The sequence below is a fragment of the Tigriopus californicus genome, chromosome 10, assembly GCF_007210705.1.
Source record: "Tigriopus californicus strain San Diego chromosome 10, Tcal_SD_v2.1, whole genome shotgun sequence".
NCBI lineage: Eukaryota > Metazoa > Arthropoda > Copepoda > Harpacticoida > Harpacticidae > Tigriopus > Tigriopus californicus.
Window position 1 is genome coordinate 6,904,755 of NC_081449.1, and position 21,303 is coordinate 6,926,057.

The following is a 21,303-nucleotide window of genomic DNA, read 5'->3' on the forward strand; positions in this document are numbered from 1 at the left end:
TGTGAAACTCATTCGAAAACAAGCCTTAATTAATAGTCTTGACGATTAGTACACAATAGATTTATTTCGTCATTGGGGAACCTATAAATGCTCGATATTCATTGCTCAAATAAGGTATCAGTCATCTGGATCGGTTTTCAAATCTTTTTCTGACGAGCATGTCTCTGCGGCTGCGTTGTAATGAGCGTTCCAAGAATGCGTGATTTTACGAGTACGACGGTTTTTGATATCACGAGGTTTCGTCACATGGCGGTGTTTCGCAGACTGGTGTTGGCTCAATGCTCCAGATGACGAAATTGGACCGTAGAGAGAGCCAGTACCACCAGTACTGTTATTATTATCATTATTATTGTTATTACTACTATTATTACTGCTTGAATGAGGAGCGGAAAACGGGCCACTATTATTGTTCAACACTTCATCCTGAGTTTTTGTATTGCTCGTCGCACACTGATTACGATTGGTTGGGTCGGAATCACACAGAGAAGTCTTCTCATGATTTTTGACACTGCCTGATCCAGCTGTTACACTCAAATTCTTGCGGTCAACCCCGCGGTCGACCATCTCTTTCCTCAGTCGGGATTTGATTTTGTACCTCTCATAACTGCCGTTTCGCAAGAGGAAGCCGCGATATTGCGAGTAATCGAACTCATTGTAATATCCATGCTGACTAATGTGAGTATCTTCGCCCAAGACTGAATACGAGCACTCACAATCCGATGACGACGAAGCCGGTTTCGAACCCAAAGAGTCAGAGCCTGAGAATTTGGAGCACAACGTGTCCGTTAAGGGGTTCTCCCGATTGATGGTCATCACATCCGAAATGCTTCTTGAAAGGCGGCGGTTCAACGTGAGAGAATCTGATGACGAGCTGATGGTACGGTTGAGAGACTCGTCCAGGATGATTGCACTGTCGCTATCGTTTTCTTCTCGAATACAAGGGGATGAGGATTGGAACGAGGAGGAGGTGCCACTGGAACCCGATGTCCGCCTAGGTATCAAACTCGAGGATGGAGGTCCAGAGTTTACCCGTATGGTGGTCAAATGGATGGGTGACACTGTGGAGATCACCTCCATGGTGGGGGAATTGGAAGCGGGAACAACTTGTGGGATCTTGGCCAAAGCTTCGTCCTTTAACTTCCGAATGTTCCTGGTTTTCGTGCCCGTCTTCTGCAGCAGAAACTTGATGATATGCATTTGCTCCCGGATGATGGTGTCCTTTTGATCGAGAGCATTTTCCAATTCCTTCTCCTTCCGTCTCAATCCACACTCCAAGGCCAACATTTGTCTGCAGATGGATGCCAATTGTCTGTCTTGTTCAACTCGCAATCGTTTGAGTTCATTGTCTTTTTCTTGAAGCGTTGTTTGAGCTTGTGGCGACGATCGCGTTTGGTGAGTGGAAGATTTCAATCTGGCCAGTTTCCGAGACATTGGGGCCCTCACCAGAACCTCAGAATCGAACTCCTCCATTTGTGGGTCCTCCACGAAGGTCATCATGCTGATGGTTGATCCTCCCAAGGAAGAGCTCAACGATGGAAAGGCTATTTCAGGGTTGGCGCTCAACCTTCCTTGACGCGACATCTGCAAACAACAAAAATGTAACTAAATTTGATCACTTCCAAACACCAACATTGCTCCTCCCAGTTTGGCAGTAGAAAAGCGTTCCTGTGGTTTTTCATGCCATGGAAGTCACCCACTGTAATCTAACATCTCTTTGTAGGAACTCTAGATAACCTTGATCTCCTTGATGGCTCAAATGTCTACACTATGGAGAAGGAGCTGGCTTTGGAACAAAGAGCAAATTTTCTTTTAATTGAAGTCATTAACTAGATCAGTCTTATATCCTTGTCAATCTGGGGGGTGATGTGCGTATGTTTTGCATAACCTCGGCACAATTGTTCAGTGATAGTGACAAAATTCACGCAATGATTGGGCCACATGCTTTGCTTGCTGTTCAGGAATGTACGGCCCCCACGATCATTATCCTCGGATGTTATTACACAATTCTCGTTAAGCATGCACCACTTTGCATGATGGCTCCTTGTCGTATTTCTAATCAAGCCTGGGAAAGAATTCCCAGAGATCGTCTGGCTTCTTATCCTTCTGCCAAGCCACTTTGACACACTCGTTCTGAGCGACTCAAGGACAGTTCAATAAGAAACAGGCACAATTATGACTTGATGATTTTGCTTTTTTTATCAATGAAGAGCCTCAAATTTTGAAGGCTTTATCATCCCAGGACGATCTTTCATCCAAGCATGAAATCAGGCGTTGAATTCAATTTCTGTTTTTTTTTGGACATGAAATGGAGGCAATCTCGCTGGTTAGATGTCGAACACGGTTTTCCCCTCAGTCAACCTGGTGATAATGAAAGGATCTTTGTGTCTCGGTCGTCTCTCTGTCTTCACCCACTCTTCGGCCAATCTGGTTTATATTCTTGAAAAGTTCGCGTAATTGGTGTGAAAAAATTTCGAATTTCTCACGATTCCGATTTCTTTTGGCACCTTTCAAGTGAGAAGAGGTCCATTCCCCAACATGAATAGCTTCCTCCTTCCATAGCAAATCTTAGCTGCTCTTGAGAATACAGCAACTCTTGGATTAATTTGACTTATTGAGCAACAAAATAATTTGAATTGTGGAACTCCAGCCATTGAAACGATTTGCAGGCATCTTTGACGATATGAGTAATCTCTCGATGGTCTGCTAATTGCAGTCCATTTTCACCCACTAGATTCATTTCATCACTCACTCGCTACGAGGAGTCTCTTCTTTATTGCTCTTCCATCTCAACAGCAACAGATGGCAAGACATTGTGGGCATAGCTTCGTTCTTCCATCCAAAAAGACGCAGTCCTCAACACCCCTTTTCTAATAGAGCCCACCAGCCCAGTTTTATTTCATTAGTGTATTATCCACAATACCACATTCACTCCAAAGTGCCCGTCTTCATTCGTGGAAAACCCACACAAATTGTGCCCCATTTACGGAGCATGTACGCGTACGTACTTGTTGTAGCACTTGATTCCTAGAGGGACGAACTGCAATCAAGCCATCGCAATCCGAACGCTATTTCAGTTCCCTTTATTGGTACTGTTGGTTGGTTGGTCGGTTGCATGCAAAATTCTGGTGATACCCGGTGCAAAGTGCACACTTCAGAAATGGTGGGATTTTGCGTCCATCTCAGCACTCCACTTTTGGGACAAGTTGAGTGCCATTGATGTTGATTTGGAATGAAAAATGAGTCGTTCCCACCAAATCAGGATCAAAAAGCACCGCAGGGCAGGCTTTTAAGTTGGCAAAGGGAATCGCGCAGATGCATAACCTTCTTATGACAAGTTACACCGGCAATATCGATCATAGTCACTAGTTTACAGAGTAGCAAATGTGTAATTAGTTGAGTAGCCTTGTCGTGATGCAATCTATGCAAGATGCAGGACATACGGTCTTGAAAAGTGGTAAAAAAAGACTGAATTTGACTTTTTACTGCACACGCAATGAACATTCTCGGTCATGTGAAGGTGGGTTAGAGGGTTTATATTTATGGCGTTTAAACAGTTCTTCAAGTGTCATTTGCCTCGTTCAGAATGAGCTTCTGTCACGCCAATCTCGACACTCCATGATCTCTGCCGGCGGGAATGAATCCCGCCGGCATTGCATTGACAACGGAGGCCATCGGGTTAAACGTCAAACCCATTGAACTCCACCGAAAGACACGATGGTAATTTAGTTCAAGGAGGAGCCACTCTCGACTCATCGCATATCTTGGCCGAGAAAATCCGGCAAATAGGACCATTTATTTATTTTCAAGCTTTTTTTTGAGTCGCCTACCAGCTCCAATTCGCTCCAATTTTATTCCCATTCAACGCGACAAAAAAAAACGAGTTAGAGAAGGATGTCGTCTTAAAATATAGTAGTTCAACTAGTGCTGGGGCGAGTCCGGCAAAAGTCGAACTCGTACGAATCCTTCGATTACTTGACTTTTTGCAGGACTCGAGTCCGGCAAAAGACTCGAGCCTTTTACTACAATCAGGTCAAGCGAAAAGACTCGTCTAGAAACATTTTTAAGAAAGTATGAAATATTTTTTGACGAGTCCAGACTCGATTTCCTTCTTAAAGACTCGAGTCCGGCCAAATTCTCCAAAATTTAGTAAAAGACTTAAGTACACTCGGACTCGAGTCCGGACTCGCCCCAGGTCTAAGTACAGCCCTATTGGCAGGGAGAAAAGTATTGACTTGTCAACCCGGTTCTCTCGCTGAATACGCATCGACCGTTTGACGTTTCAATTCGCGGCTTATCAAGACAGATCCTGAAACGGTGTCTCTGAACACGGAACGCGGGGATTAACAATGCAAATGACAGCCACTAATGACTTATTCACATTTCCAAAGAGGCCTGCATCATGACGATGATGAAATGATGCCGCTCTTGTGTTGTTGCTGTTGTTGTAGGTAGTGTGTACCCCTGAGTCAGCGACTCCTTCCAAAATCGCCAGAGCGCCAACAAAAATCTCGCTGCCTTCTCTTTGGCGACAATCACTCTTAATCATGAAAAAAGCGCCCAATCACGCTCAAAACCCGCTTTCAACGCTTAAAACGAGCGACCTTGATATGTTAATACCCTCCTGTGCTTTAATCAGATAGATGACACTAGGGGTTTTAAGAAGCGCATGCATGAATGACGCTCATGTGGGTGGCGGGTGTACTCTACGTTCAGTATTAATCTGTTAATGAGGGATGAAATAGACTTTGTGGTGGCGATCCAGTTGGCGGTTAATTTGCGGTTGAAGCTCTAACTGGGAATTACGTTGATGAGCTGTCTGAGTCAGCCAATTTAGCTCAGTCAAAATTGAGACTCGAGCGCGAAATCTCTGCAAACTTGATACAGGAAGGAAGAAGACATCATCATTGAGATGGAAGAAAGAATGAGGAAGGAAACCTTTTTTTCAGGATGATGAGATCCTTTTAGATTCGTTTTTCTTAAAAACCACTCAATCATCCTTTTACTTGCCTCTGAAACTTGCTTTGGCACACTGGCTGACCTACATTAAAAAAGCAAACCTACCACCAAGAAAATAAAAACGTGGGATTGAAATGTGACACATGTTGTTGAACTCAACCGCATAACCCTGTGCAATCCAACGAAATGCAGCTTCTCCCTTGAAATCCTGAATCCTATCCGAAGAGAAGGGCTATTCGTCTCAATCGAAATATTCTCTGTCCAAATGAATGGAAAGATGCTGGTTGCATTTTACAACGTCGAACGTATCGATGTCTCTCGTTGTCTCCCAAATTCTCAAGGCTTCTCATCTCAATTAAATGGCTTCAAAGTCATGAGGTATCCCGTTGAGTTGGTTTCTTCGAGTTGTTCATGGATACAACGATCTATTGAGTGATCCAAACCCTGACTGAGGCAAATGACAAAGTGCTCGTAAGAAGGTCTTACAACTCAATCTCACGACATTTTACCGCCAAAAAAACACCACCCATGCCTTTTGAACCTTTTTTGTGTTGGCTTGAATGGGGCAAAGAAAGGGGGATTTGTTTCACAATTTTACTCCTCACACAACAAATAAGTCGACCATTCCACAGCTTCTGGAGCCTCTAGAACGGATAATTTGCTTTTGTATGTTCTTAGAGCCTGCACAACTTTGGGAGAATGGAAGAAAGGAAGGAACGACGGAAAAAGGAGACATGGATCGGCACCATCAATTCCAAGGATTATCATTAACGTGATGATGAAGCAAGTTTTTCTCACCAAAGAGTTGACAGGGATACTCTTTGCCAAGAACTCATTCAATTGTTTCTACCTATACGTGGTTGGTATGCATGTAGTACTTCCCATTTGTATGGTGGAAGTAAGTGCACACACGCGTGCATGCATGTTGCAGACTTGATTCGACGGGAGAAGGATCCACTTGATGGGTATGGGTTTATCAGCACTTCAATCGCATCTACATAGCGGTGGCTTAAGCTAAATCAAATGACAAAGCCCTTTAGGCTGCTTAGGAAAGATCGTCATCTTCACCTGCTGGATGGACCGGATGGACCCTACTTGTTTGCTCCCCATATGCCACGTATTAATAACGACTTCATTAAAATCATTATCCCTCCCTGAGTCCTTTCACAATGTGGAACGTCTTTCAAAGTCATCTTTCAATTGAATTCAGCTCCATTTAAGGGGGGGGAAGGAGGAAGAAGAGCAAGAGTACTTAGTCCTGAAGTGGTAACCTTGTGGGAATACCCCATTTGGACTACTTGGAGTCCTCTTCTCTGTATGCATGCTCAAGTATCCAAGTATGAGAGAATTATATCCGACCAAAACCGTGGCTCCCCCTGGTTCAGCCAATGGACGAGGAGGCTAACTCGACGAGGATGTTGTGGCTGTTCCTGCTGCTGATCGGACGGATAGTAATCATGTCAGGATAAACGAATTACGTTGCTTGTTTTAAGCGGGACCTCCTGACAATTCCAACTTCCTTCAATTTGTTTTCAAATCCACAAAAGGTCCTCAAGGGCCCTTTTTACGAAGAACGCATTGCCGTAAAAACACCGGTAGAGTTGGCTATACACACAATTTTGGATTTCTTCAGGTTCAATTCTACTCACAAAGATCACTTCTTAAAGCTCACGTTTGGCCTCAGCTTAAACAAATGGACCAATTTCCAAGGCATCAATTTTCTGGCCATAATCTATGTCTGAGCGTGATCGACTGACTTCAACCCAGGGTCAGAGTCTCGGAATGGGTTATGAATTGTGTGGATCTGCATCTCCCACGATCTGCATGCGAAATAGTCATTTGAGAGCGCTGAGAAATGCATTCCAACCTCCAAGTGGTTTATATTGTTTTTTTTTTTTTTTGCTTTTTGTCTTCGCTAAACAACACCAGGAAGACGATGGATGACCACCCACCCGCCAAAGCTGAAAATAGAAAGATTTCCCAGACCTCGTCAAACTCAGTAACACTGTATTCTGAACGAGATTTCCCTACCAAAAAGCGCTGAAATCTGTAATGAGAAATGACTAAGCTTGTCTCCCCTTCCATGCTTCAAATTATTTCTGATCTCATATGAAAGTTGTTGTAGATTTCATAACTTGCGGTTGCCTTTTTGATTGACTAATTGACGTCAAAGGCGCTAATGCGTCCAAGTTTGAGTCGACGACTCTATCCTCGTTTATTCGGGCGAATGACAGACAGCTTGGTAAATGGTAAATGGCTGTTTTTCATGGCTGAGTATAATTCTACATTAATGGCTGTATGCATTTGCTCCTCGGAAACAACTTGCTTCACTCAGAGCTAATTTCAGTCTCGTTAGGCTCGTTACGAGCCCATTGACAAGCGTACATCGTACAACGTACGTACGTACGTACGTACGTGGGTAGATTCTGAGTAAAGGCAACTTGATTCTTCAGCTAGAGAAAGAACGATGATAAGGCATTAACAAAATCTGCTAACTTTCCCCTCATTCAAACATTTACCGAGGTCCCTTCAGGCAGAATAAGCCATCTTTTTTTCTGTGCCTCTCTGTTTCCCTATCTCTGGATCCTCTCCTCTTCCTCCTCCTCCTCCTCCTCCTCCTCCTCGAGGTTGCAATGCCTTTTTTGGATTGGGTTGTGCGGTACGTATGTGGCCGAGAAAGAAAATCATGCCAAGGTACCCACTCACCATGATGGCATTGTTTTGTTTGGCTAATAATTGCTTAACTCAAGAGTGTTTATTATTCTATGAGCCCCGTGGTTCGCATTGATCGAGTAGTCCGTGCATTCCCCTTCGCTCGGCGGTGGTGTCTCTGAGGTGTCTCTGAGGTGTCTCTGAGGTGCTCTTGATTGGTTTCATGGCGGTGATGAAACTCCAATGTCCAATCGAGCCGGACGCACGACGCTGAGCACTGTGCTCTTCTGATCCGGCATTCCTACATTACAGAACATTGAGTTCTTTTCATCGAATCATCATGGCCAGATTTCTCTCACACTTTCAAATCGGACGTGAGTCTGAGGACAACAGCCATCATCTACAGCAAGTTTGAAAGTAAAACTTCCCCTCCTCATTCCCTTTCAATTGAAATTGTAGCTAACACTGTAGTAGGTACAACTAGCTAACTCCAGTTGTATGGACGGCAAAATTGCATTGGCCTATTGAATTCAAGCTCAGGGAGCAACTTTGTTGAAAAGAACCTCGAATTTGAAAATCAAAATCGCGGCAATTAAAATCTTCTCCTTGGCATTCATTCTTCTTGGGGCTTGAATTTTTAAGGGCCGCCATCCACCAACCATTTAGGTTCTGCTATTGATCTACCGCTCATTTGGTGTCCAATGGGCTCAGAGAAGAGCAGAGCCAAACCCCAATGGAGAGTTCACCACGTCTAACGTGAAAGAATGTGTTCACCTTGTTGAATGCATGCACACATTGCATCCAGCCATCCAACCAACCAACCAACCAACCCTCGAGATAGCCATCCAGCTAGCTCGTTGGTGCTTGTGCTGGATGATAGCGGTACTTCTGATAGAGTTAGGTCAATTTGCGTGTGAGACTTGGTGAGAGAGTCTTTCAAGAGATCCGTTCATTTCGTGCCAAGCATGGTTTTTAACTGGACGGGGGGCTTCCCATTCTCGTCAGTAGTCTTGAGCAACAATCCTGGGGCCCTGGGCCAAGGCATCTTGATTTCAAGATTTCCTTTCAGAGGCAAAACCAGCCAGAGGGTAAATGCTTAGTTAGCTGGTTGACTCTACAGTATTACGAGCTTGTGAGGCTCTGCTCAGGGTAGCCAGTAGCAGTCGATGCATAGAGCACACCATATTGCCTTGGTTTGGTAGACAAAAAGAGTCCCGTTTGAGCGAAAGGAAACCATATTTCATGACCACCGTCAGGGATCATCTTCTTGAGGAGGAGTCAAATGTGCACCAAAGTTCAAGACAATAATGATGATGATGATGCTTGTTGTGGCAGCGATGGTTTCTGTAATAATGATGATGGAATCCCTTGATTTTTAGAACCACTTGAGCTATTTCTCCACCGATTCATCTTCTTTCAATGACTGATTTTGGTTTGCGAGGTGGGCAATCAGGCAGGCCAACAGACAAGCCACCCTCATTATGGCTTTGTTCTTGAAGGTCTGATGGATCAGCGTGCAGCCATCTCAGTGTCATTGATTTGAATGATTTCTTCATCCCACAATTACTTTCCAATTACATTGATTCACGGATGATCTCTTTCATTCCTCCCAGAGCAAAGAGGCATCACCGTCAGCTCGATGAATGGCGTTTGCCACCTCATCCAAATGAATATCATCGTGGAACGGAAACACCACCAATAGTACTGTAGTATATGCAATGACAGACCTTCTCGAGCCCTTCTTAAGGACAACCACTTGTAGACGCAAGCACGCAGGCATAGTTTATCATGGCCTTGGAATGCAAAGATTTCCCTCCAATGACAGGATGATGTAGTTGTACGATCTGCATTCAATATGCAACCAGAGTTGGGACTCGACAATTTCATCGCTCCCCTCCCCGTCTTGACTTACTTTTTTTTCATGTACTACATACCCTCCCCTCCCTTCGTTTTTCACTCGATTCTCTCCTTGGGTAAACGTCATCGGGAAAACTTCACTACGGTACTACATAGGTAGGTAGTACGTACACATCATCTTACCATGTTATCTACTAAAAGGACGGGAAGGGCAGGGAGAGAGAAGGAAAGAAATGAGAAGGGATCCACCATCTAACTGTTGTTGCTCAAATGCCTGATTCTCGAGTGTTTTGCTACATTTCGCTTTGGGCAGGAAAACGCCTATATCCCCTAACTGTTTATGTTGCTCATTCGCAGCTCGCATGGTTTGAACTCAATCGGTGGAGAGCAGCACCCAATGTGAGCGGAGCCAGTCGAGAGACTCGAGTAGTACGTACATGACGATTAGCTCTACTAACGCTCTCGATTTCTGCTGTACAGAACGACATGGGAATGAGGCTCTGAAATCGAACGAAGAACGATCGGGTCAGCACCACCAAACTACAAAGTCGAGACAGACACAATGAGAACGTATCATCCATTATGATCATCAGAATCCATTGGTTTGCCGTTGCTCGGCGAGGGGCACACAGTGCACATCTCTTGTTGCCAACCTCGTCATCGTGGCCGATTTTACCTACCTACATTCCATCCACTCCAGTTCCTTTAATTAGAGGACCACACCTCCATGAGAACTTCCAAAAGGAAAGACAAACCCGAGGATGCAGTCAGTCAGGTTATTTGGGTCGTTTGCAACTCGAATAAGTTCAAAAATTGCACTTTTTTTTCGACTTTACCTCAAACGAAGACCACCTTAGCTTAAGGAGATTGGGTAGTGGTCCATTCACAGATGTGGAGTTTATAGCGATTGAGTGGGTAGTTGAAGATGAATGTATGTAGGAAGCAGGAGAAGAGACCCTTAGCAAAACGTTGGAGACTCGAGATTGATTCAAACGAGATTGGTATATTTCTTAGTGTGACAGGAGATGGCCGTGGTATTGTGGAAAACCACTCGTAGATGTAGCACAAAGCTAACATTCCAACAAAGGAGATCAGTTCGAAGGACCAAATTCGAGAGTTCGGGATTTGTCGCTCTCAATTAAACAAACATAAAAAAACCTAGACTAGCTTATCGTTTTGGGGGTAATCCAACTTGGCAGTATTTATAGGCACGTTCATATGCTTGAAAGAGTATTTTTTTTTAGCAATTGTCGTAGCTTACCGAGAAACCGATGATAATGGACATTATTCTTCGAGTCTGAGATAACGATAACGAGTGAAGTTTTATGATTTGGATCAGAGAGAGTGACAACGTTAATTTATGCTTATAAGACTGGCAAGCTGAATGATTAAGGAAAAACTTTCGATGCTTTACAAACACATGGGAAAACGGATCAAGTGTACATAGCCCTGAAGTCCAAAGTTTGACTCTGATATACAAGAGGGTGATAATCAGCATCATACAAGCTCTATCATCATATCTCAAACGGTTTTGATGATGTTATTCAAGAGAGAACCAATTGTAAGCAATCTTGGGAAAACGAATCCTATTGTTCTCTTCGTGCAACTCCTTGGACCATGGAATTGTGCGTCTAAAAGGTCTTAGCCAATGCCATATGCAATGAGCCTCCATCTAAGGCCCAAGCCATCTGATTGTGTTCTCTCTTCCTGATTTTTTTTTTCTTGTGGACGAATGATACATTTCGGCAGGCTTGAAAGAAATGGGCAAGGCCTCCAGTAATCTCTCGGCTATAATGGCGGTAATTAATGATTCTCAGATGAATTGTTTAATTGGAATCTAATCTTATTCGCTACGTTCTCAAGATCCATTAGCACACATTTAAGGCGGGCAGACACTTTCATCCGAGCTCCACAATGGTTTGAAACGCAAGTTTGAAAGTCCCGACATGAAATAATGAATGCATTGTGTGCCAAATAAAATCATTGGAATTCCTCAAGCAAAAGATGGCGGTGGGACGGACGATGGATGCTCTCAGTGAAAGAGAAGACGGATTGCCATTGAGAGTGGCAGCTTCCACAGAAGGAAGATGTTGAAGAGATATCTTGGCAGTTCTCGTCAAAAGATCTCGACTGAATCGAAAGAAAGTCCAAGAGCGAGAGTCCCCTTGGCTCCTTGGCTAAGGCTCCTCCCGCAGATGGGGCCAATTGATTTGCTTCCTGAATATTTGTTTTGCCGCGCCAACGCAATCGTGACGAAACAATTCCCAGTGAAATTTGCATCCTTTCCTTTCCCTTGACGTTCTGTCTCGAGTTCACTTTGCATTTGAGATCCGCCTTTGAAGAACTCCACTCACTCTCTACGTAAATATTAGTGATGGCGAGCGAGAGAAGTGATCACGACTGTCAAATTGGTGCCCAAGGATTTCTCCAAACTCAACCCTTTTTCCACTCGAGTAAATATATCCATTTCATGATTGTGTCCCTTTCGATCGCCAGAGGTTTTGCAACGTTAAAACGATGCCTTTTGAGTGAGTTCTTCTTTGTCAGGGGCGATGGCTCGACGGGCTACTTTTCGTGAGATCCTTTGAAGGCATTCAAATCCCCCCTTTTGACTCATGATGCCACAAAGAAGATGGATTATTTGCAGGACATTGAGAGTGAATGCTCGACTTTGCTTTTCGAGGTCGTTTGCTACCCGAACAACTTCCACAAGAGCTTAGTCATTACTCATTAGTTACTCATGCTTGAACTTCTTGTACAGTACTTAGGATAAACGAAGCTTCCCCCTTGTAATGTATGTATGGCTAGATGTCAACCAGACTTTCCATTCATATGTGTCCATCAATATATGGTACATAAAATTATGATTAGGACAGAATGAGAAAAAGCACTTTCTGAGCGTCACTCTCGTTCAGCTTCGACTTGTTTTCTGGCTTGTTGGAAGTTAGTAACGCGGAATCCCTGATGATGTTTCATTACCAGCTGACTACTGAATACGATCCAAATAAGTGGCTCATGCATGGCGAGGAATTGGCCATCGATCTCGCTTTTTTGAACTTTCGCTCACTTTGACGAACAACCGCGGACTCAAGCTGACTGATCCGGTCCTTGTAAGATCGTCTTTAAAAGCACCGTCAGACGGTCCAGATTTCTGAAATGAGTTCTTCTCATCAAGGAATGCATGCAAACGAGTCATGATGATGAAAAAAAATGGCTATGATGATGACAATGATGATGGCCGAAGGTATTGGTGGTTGCACCACAATTTACTGAAACTACGCCCATTCCCACTGACAGTGAGAATCGTGAAAAATTAAAACTGATTTGACTCATTTAAAGTAATGAGGCCATATTACCTTTAGATCAGGTGAGAAATCGTTTTCACCTTGCTTTGTTTTGAAACTAACAAGAGAAGATTTTTTTTTCACAACAGAGTGGAGAAACTTCCAGTGTGGACTTGAAAGGAAACTCCCCAAATGGCAGGTACGATTGGCTACGTCTCTCATTCGCACCTACACTGCACGACATAAATTCGTACTTCAAAAGCTATGCTCTTACCCTCTCACGGCTAAGGCCGAGTACTATCTCTGTATGTAAAAGTTTGAAATGCCCATTAGCATCGATTCTTGTCTGCTATCTTTGAATAGATCAGACAGACCATTTGGTTGTTGAGAGATTTCTTCGTCCGCATCCACGCTCTCGCTCGTCAAAGTGGAGAGTACCTAGCTCGGTCTCTTATCGCCTCTCTCCGTTCATTTTGTGGTTAATTTGGCTCCAAAGAGAGCTCAGTCCAGATATTTATTATTCTAGATCAAGCCCAACTGGAACCCGCCAATTAGAGTTTCCAAACTCGTGAGCCCAATGGCATGGGCCTGTCTCAAACCGACATAAATAACCTCCTTTCCATTCAAAAGTACCAAGCACTTCTTCGTATTGGCATTCTTTTTCCATGTACTTGTTGTTATGTACTCCTCACGCAAAACAATGCACATACAACGAAGGAGATCATCAATGAGGAAAAGGAGTCGTTCAGGGTGCACTTGTTGAAGAGAAGAAGAGATATTTATCTCCAACTCCACGACCCACTATAAATATTGGTTCTGGAATCGATAGATGGATGGATGGACGGACTAGTCTAGGAGCATGTCAAGCTGACTGAGAAGAATGTTTGTGAGAGGCAACATCAAAATCATCGTTAACTCAAGCTTCCACTTCAGAACTATCGATCGGCCCGTCGTCAACCACGTCTACCACACGTATAGCAGAGCTGTGCCTTTGGACAGAGTGCAAACTCAGAGCAGATTCTGGTCAGATCAAATTGGTTGCCCATGCGTGACAAGGATGTCCGTGAGTGTTGCTTCTTTCAATTTAAGTCAAGGATCAAATCAGACAGGGCATGTCTTCCGTCCATCGTTGTTGTGGTCTTGGCAGCCCATTCATTTTTCCCATCTTGAGGGATCAAAAAAAAATTCCAGCCCAAAAAAGCGGAAGAAATGGCTTCTGGTGTGTGTGTCTCGAATTGGCCGCTAAATTGGTTTGCCCTTGTATTGTCAAAAACCTTCGCCCTGATCGTAACACTGAGATCCGGACTTCGGACTCTTGCCAGTGCGGACAAGGAGGAATTCGGCCTAAGGGCTACTAAATATGTGTGAAATACTTGCTCATGGCTTTTTTCAATTGGTTACGCATTGCCTGAAGATAGAGAGCGATTTCCAATCACATTGTGCTCTTGTTGTTCTTTTTTTGAGTTTTGGAGGAATACCAGATTCATCCCTTAACTATTTTTGTATAACGTTGCAAGAAGTGTTTTCAAGGACCAGTTGAAAATGGCATACGGAATTATATTTACACAAATGATTGTTCCGCTTGATTAGCTTCAATAAACAATCCAGAAACATTTTGTCCAACTTGACAAACCTCTCAAACTTAATGACGTTTGAAATTCTCTTGTGGAAAATTATTCTACAAACGGGCTTTTAAATACAATAAATACATAACCGTATGGAACGATTTTAATACCGAATTTGCTTGAACATAACTCTCCAATTTTCAAGTACATGTATAGCAGCAACAAGTGACTGAATTCCAAGAGCAAAAAAACACACACAAAGTTTATCTATTATATAAGGGGCATTTCAATCCAGAATGATCATCCTTGAAATGCTCAACTACCTCCTTACAATTCGTTTCGGGTTAATGATTATTCAAGCCGATCATGGCAATCTATTCCATGAAAAGAGTTAAAACAGGTTCGAAATCTTGCAAAATAAAATAAATGCAATTTCCAAAAAAAAATTCAACTGATTCTCTCCAAAGTGAATTTCACTTCAAGGAAAGGAGAAGAGGGACTCGTCATTTGGCTGAATCAAGACAGAAAATCGCTTCTATATCGTCATCATTATTATCATCATTATTACTTCTCCCCAAAAGTTGTTGGTAGTGCGAGTCGATGATAATTTTGCAAGTGGGGAATTCTGTTCCCCTCCAAATTTCTTCTCGTACGACTATCATGCCTAAGTATGCTATTTTGTGGGTGTTTCGACCATTTCACAACGTGAGCTCACCTCGAACCCGATCATTTATTGGCCATTAGGGCTCTTCATTTCTCTACGGTTTTCAAATCGAGGCTCGTTGGAGCTCAGCTGCCCAAAAACATTTGGCAAAACCTCTTTTCCATTTTGGAAAATAACCAATGGATCGACCCAAAGGTTTGATCACAAGCGAGAAATCTACTACGTTCCAACTGAACGTTTTCAGCCATTCGAGACATGTACAATAAACCACGGACTTCTACAGATGTGGACTATGAACGGAAACAAAAAAATCCTTTCTCCTAAAGTGTTCACTTCATTCCAAATAAGCACTTCATACGACCACAAGATCTTGTTGAGTACATGAACTTGGAAAAAAACTATGCTTAGAGAAATCAGGAGGTATAGTCAAAGTTAAGTAGTAACACTACATAAAGTTCGAATTTCCGGCCTGCTCTCTGTCAGCTATATGAGCTTTTGACAACATAACTTCGAAACGAACCGCTTTACAAGTAAATAATATCAAAATGACCTGCCTTTCATTGAAGAGATCTACGTTTCTTACTTTATTGCATTAATTGAAAAAGTAGCTCAAATTTGCTATGACCAAGAGCATGCCGATTTGGCAGGAAGCTCGTTCACAGTCCATACTTCTAGAAGTTCTTGAATAAACTCATCATTTTTAGAGGGTCACTCTCTGGACGCAACAATCCAATATCGTCCTGGCTCAAGAATTGATCCGTCACAATACCCAAATTCCTGCCACTGTTTTTCCTAGCTGGGACCATATGGCCATTGTCCATTGGAATTGGTTTGTTTCCGGTGGATACGACCTTTCCCGATCAATCTCTCTCACATGTGCGGGCTCTCATTCATGAGCGTTCAATTCCGCCTCAAGAAATCTCTGCGATGACCTTAGCTAACAAGGCGATCAATCAAATCGGATTTGCCTCCAAAAATATGAAGATGAATCAAAAATCGAGCGAGGTTAAGTCAACATCAGAGGCTTCGTGGGCCAAGAAGTCTCCAGAGAGATTGGGTCAAGTGGAAACGAGAGTGATAAATGTCTTCTGACTCGTACAAGAAGGCGATGAGTTTGATCTCCTTGTGAATCAAGTTGTCGAGCAAGGAGAGTAAGATGTATCAAGGCATCTCAGAGATAATTACCTGCCTAAATGTGACACATTCTCCGAGCCTTGGACCTTCTGGATAACGTATCAAGGTGACTCGATCTTCAATACATCCATCCATCCATCTGAGGATGGGGATACCACGCATTTTTTCAGCCACCAAACACTCAAATGAGACCATTTCCCATGCCCATATGTTTTGGTCCATTCCTCCAATCAGTGATTAGGGATATCTCATCAAAATTCTTTCCACATAACGCGAGTGGTAACTTCATTTCAGAATATTCTATCCTATCGCAATGAACCAAATCCATCATGACGTGGACTTTAAGGGAGTCACAAATCGATTTTGTTCCTTTTTCGAGACAAGAAAAAGATGAGATATTTTGAAAAACACTTTTGTTCCACTACAGGTGACATGTCTTTCAAGATCGTATTTGGTCGCACCATTTTAAAAGATTGTTCAAGCAAGTAGTCTCTTCAGCATCACAACCAAACGAACAACCAACAAACAATGCTTTTGTGGTCTAGGTAGTTTGTTACATTCCATAACAGCAAAATATACTGAAATTTGGCATTCTTGCGCCGGAGTAAATTGAACTTGGAGAATCAGGGGTCAGAAAGACTTCCTTGTTCATCTGGGTGGCACGGAATATGGAGATATCTAAAATAAAGCTACCTTTGTATGAACATACGTAAACACTTAAATGTAATGGGCAAAATAGGCCTAGAGCTTGGAAGCAAGATATTTGACCAGCATTATCCTACTTGGGGGTGGCCCAGGATAGAGAGAAGGGAATGCCCATGTAGACGAGCGAAGAATTGTCGTATCGACTAATTCCTTTGGACGCGGTCCCGCAAATCGAATAACAATCTGTCTCGGTCTAACAATAATAATGCCTTGTTCATTCGTTCATGCTAGCCTGCCTGTATATGTGTCCGTGTATAGATTGTTGAAACACATCATCGTGACTAAATTTATCTCATCGATTCCGAGACAACGACTGGGACCGGTAAGTGTTCCCATGGTTTGACCACCGCTGATGATGAACTTAAACACCGATTCGTTTCACATCAAATCATTGATTGGAGACACACAGCCCTTGATTGGAGGTAATATCCAGTCTTCATGGTCAAGGCTGAGAAGAACACAGGGTCTATCTGAGTTCGAACCAGAAGGGGGAAGGGGAAAGAAGAAATTTATCCGTAGCTTTTGCATAGGGGTACAAACGGATCCACCTCAGCCACATTTATAGTTTTACCACTAACCTATGACTCTGTTGAGTTTGGCTAGCCTTCTGATTCTTGTCGATCACTTAGTCTTTTCAGCATTCAATTCGTGTCGCTCGTGTTGTCTTGAACTGATGTTTACAAATTCACAAATTCACGTTCATGCTGGAATCATCAAAACCATATTCCAAACGGAGGACATTCCTAACTGATGCCATGTCTTCCGACGTGTCTGGTTGTGAATGCCAACATGGATTTAATTATTCCTCTACCATGGAAAAGGTCGAAATAAAAAGAGAATAATAATAAGAAGCAGGAGGAGGAAGGTAGGAGGCTTCATTTATTTCTTCGTTTGTAAAGTCTGCCGAGGAGGTGTCCTTAAAAACACAGCGAGAGGCCCCAAACACGTTGAGGAACAATTTGAAAACAAATTTGGAGATGAGTCGACCAACTGTGAAGCAAATGGATCCACAGGAAGCTTCACTCAAATGCCAATTCAACCAGATTGTGCATAACGTGTCCTTAAGTGGGAAAAATGCTATTCGAATAAGATTACACCAAAAGAGACCATTTCAGAATTACGGACCTGGAAGTGACTGATAATACTTGTAGTGGCAACGGCTGTTTAAACGACACCACGTACTGAACGACGCACAAAAGTACATTTATTCTGGCACGTTCTCAAATTATCTATCTTTTGAGTAGGTGGGGCGAGGTTTCCATTAAGGCAAGCTTTGGTATGAATACCAACAGTAGAGTCATGAATGCTCCTATCTAATTAGATTTAAAACATTATCAAGTGAATGCATCAACATAGGATACTAAGGATAGGCCTACAAGTGATCGTTGATGTTGACAATGGTGTTCTTTGCCACTTCATGAACTCGTGATAGACTGTCCATAATCGTGCAAAAGTAGACGTACGCACTTTTTATTTCATTTTTTTACCAGTACGTGTACATACGGAGCATTCAGGATTGTTGCATGAGCTCATTCACTCATTCACACTCGTCTCCATGATCTTTAGCGAAGCATTAAAATCATCAACTAACTTAAAAAGGACCTCTGAACGTGAATGGTCGAGAGGTGGGGAACAGGGTTGCAATTTATCTGCTCAACGTGTCTCGTTTAGAGGCGTTCATGTAAAACGAAGGTGCTAAAATGAACATGTCACGAACGACTTTCAGCGCCCCATCGTTCTCCATTCTAACTTGTTGTTTAATGTGGCCTTCATCAAACTTTAATCAATGTCAAAACTGGCTTTCTAAAAACTAGAGGATGATCACTTCAAAAGGCAGGTTAGGTCCTCGACATAGGATACCGAGTTATAGCTCTATTGGCTGATGATGGTATCGATAGGTGAAGAGGTGTTTTTACCTGGCACAGATTATTGAAATATTGGTTTCTGTCTTTGTGGTCAATAATTGCATGCTTTCATTCAGCTGTCTGGCATGGCGAATGAAGATTGTAAGGGACTGAACCGACAACAGGTGTTGGTTGATTTACCTCCAAGATGAAAGTGAAAACCACGGGTTCCTTGATTAGATTCAACATCCCTCATCGTCCGAAGAAACAGGAACCCTACCTACGTACCTGGCATAGTTGTTACTGGGTATAGATCACGGATCAAAACGCACAGTTGGATGACGTGAGGGGTAAATGAAATTCTGCTCTGGTTACCGATCCTTTTGAGTCTGTTCTTGTAGGTACTGCGTTATTGAAAAGTCGGACCATAAGAGGAAAGAACGGAGGAAGGAAGTCCGATTAGTTCGAGGGTGACGTTCTTCACAAAATCAATTGAAGCATCGCTAATTCATTGGTCTTTCAAATCAAAGCGTTTTCCGACGAAATATCCGAGAATGTCGCACCATGATATACAGTTTATCTTCAGAATAATTGAATTTACCAGCTGGGAATGAGCCACGTTTGGAGTCCATATCGTCCCGTTTTTTTTATGTTATACGTATGCTCGAAATAAACTGCTTTAACCTCATCGTAGTACAATTCTGTGTTTTGACGCTTTGACGCTTTCATTGAAGCCCTGTGGCAACGTTGTAGGTCTGAACTTCGACCTCGTGGTAATCTCATTGAGAAGGCCTTTTATGACTCAATGGCACACTAACCTATATATGAGAAAAGTGTTATGACATGAATCCGTAGGAATAATGTAGTAAACAAAAATATCATTTGATCTTGTATTCCTTTTGCCTAGAGCTAACCCTCGCAAGATGGTACTCTCAATGCGTCGTGTCGCTTTTTGATCATGGCCGTCGGTACGAGTGCTGATTGTTGGAAATATTTCATGTACCCTCATCATTTCCACACCTGATTCTGATCACCAGGTTAGTTCTTAGTCCTAACACCTTTGGGACTCACGACACCAATTATAAGTAGGATATTCATTTGAGACATGACTAAGGCGGTGGTAGTGGTCTGGGCTGCCCATTCTTGCCCATTTTGTTCCCCTTGTCTCAAAAAGTTAATTTCAATAATTGCAGGCCTCCAACAAATCTGGCCGTGTACGTAGAAATAATTGCCGCTTCAGCTCCAGCTTTGCAAAGACGAACATCATCTGGAATCCTGAGTTAACAGCATTCAAGGGAATTCTTCTTTCAAGAGGCAAGCCATCAATTTCTCATACATCATTCGCATTAGGCCAATTATGTTTACCCAAAAATGTGCATAATGTTTGATTATGGGCGTTTGGTTGGGGTGCTATGGCTTGCTTGTCCTCACCAAGCGGCGTCTTGGTTCGTACAATTATCCCCTGCGGAAGAGTTCAAGAAGCCCACAATATGATGACGAGTGCAAGCATAATGGGCGTATGTGTACCTCTCATCTTTCTATCTATCTATCTACTTATCTGCTGAATTAAATAGTGCGTGGCGAAGGCGGAGTCTCTTGTTGCTCATTGGAGGGTGCACCACGTCCTCGTAGGTTAAATGATCCCCCTCTTCCCTCACCATGTGATGAGAGCTAATTATTTCTCAATTTGGCAACTTGCTCGTCGGGTTATTAATTTTTCTGATCTCAAATCTACCGAGACGCCACTTGAGACGAACGAGCCAAACCCATCATCGCAACAACCAAGAAGAAGGAAAGACTCAACGACATTCTGCAATAACACGCCCAAGTTGTCTTACCACTTTTCCGAACTTCTTCACCAAGCTGTTGGTTGAGTGGTTGAGGGTAGGGGGAATAGATGCACCTCCTGCTCCTCCTCCATCCGGCTCTTTCATCTTGTAGCCTTTCAGCATTTCACAACGAGGAATTGTCCTGATGGGCGTTTCGTGGCTACGATATCATTCACACGTACGAACGAATCAACGAACGGACACGGACTTGATTCTGTAACAAGGTACTCGTCAAATCACACACTTCTGCACAAGAGGCCATTCGCATGAAAACTGAGTCCTACGAAGTTGTCGCAGACTTGCCTGTCCGGCCTTTTTGAAATTGAAGATCCGAGGGCGAGCGCAGGTTAGCTTGGACTGGCAACAACTGCAGCGAGGAGCCCTCGCAAAAACTTGTTGATCCACAGTGCTTTAACGGTGATTGGCGACGTCATTTGCGGGGAGCTTTCAGATGACGTCCGTTGGTAGTACGTGTGAGGTTTTTTTTCTACGATTTGACGCGGATTTTTTCTCTCTTGGACGAGGGTTTGCCTTCTGAGTTTTACTGACTTGAGAGTTGGGCTGGTAGCTATCAAAATGCACTCGAGAATGAACTTGTTGCGGTTGGATGTTGTTGGAAAAAGAATTCTCCATTGTCATACATCACCTCCATTCCGCACATTCCGAGGATTTGAGTGCACAGAATCTGGATGCACATGTTTCGATCCTCGATCAAGTTGGATTCCTGGAGGAGACTATTCCTCTGTCTTGGAGGCCTCCCAACCAAACTCGATATTTACCTTTCAATTTGAGCGTTGTTCAAACCGTTTTATT

The 21,303-nt window shown here is 43.1% G+C and overlaps 1 protein-coding gene and 1 long non-coding RNA gene across 4 annotated transcripts; one reads left to right on the forward strand and one right to left on the reverse strand.

Annotated features, from left to right (window-relative positions):
- Positions 1-41: 41 nt before the first annotated feature.
- On the reverse strand, positions 42-21,082 carry LOC131889237 (putative uncharacterized protein DDB_G0275317). 3 transcript variants are annotated; one of them, XM_059238303.1, is made up of 2 exons: positions 20,500-21,082; positions 42-1,581 (listed from the first exon to the last, which is right to left on the reverse strand). In XM_059238303.1, exons 1-2 carry the CDS (start codon positions 20,611-20,613, stop codon positions 118-120), a joined length of 1,578 nt encoding a protein of 525 aa, XP_059094286.1. In that variant the 5' UTR covers positions 20,614-21,082; the 3' UTR covers positions 42-117. The 3 variants fall into 3 exon arrangements, with proteins under 3 accessions (XP_059094286.1, XP_059094287.1, XP_059094289.1); XM_059238304.1 differs by lacking the exon at positions 20,500-21,082 and adding an exon at positions 2,001-2,326; XM_059238306.1 differs by lacking the exon at positions 20,500-21,082 and adding an exon at positions 1,886-2,325 and having other exon boundaries at positions 43-1,581.
- On the forward strand, positions 11,899-14,603 carry LOC131889240 (uncharacterized). Its single transcript, XR_009374186.1, has 3 exons — positions 11,899-12,832; positions 12,899-12,948; positions 13,276-14,603. It is a non-coding gene; the product is annotated as an uncharacterized LOC131889240 (long non-coding RNA).
- Positions 21,083-21,303: the final 221 nt, after the last annotated feature.

Coding starts and splice junctions, on each gene's coding strand:
- LOC131889237 (XM_059238303.1), bottom strand. CDS start 20,613: ATGCTGAAAGGCTACAAGATGAAAGAGCCGGATGGAGGAGGAGCAGGA. Junction 1,582..20,499: donor TGAAGAAGTTCGGAAAAGTG/GTAAGACAACTT, acceptor TGTTGTTTGCAG/ATGTCGCGTCAAGGAAGGTT.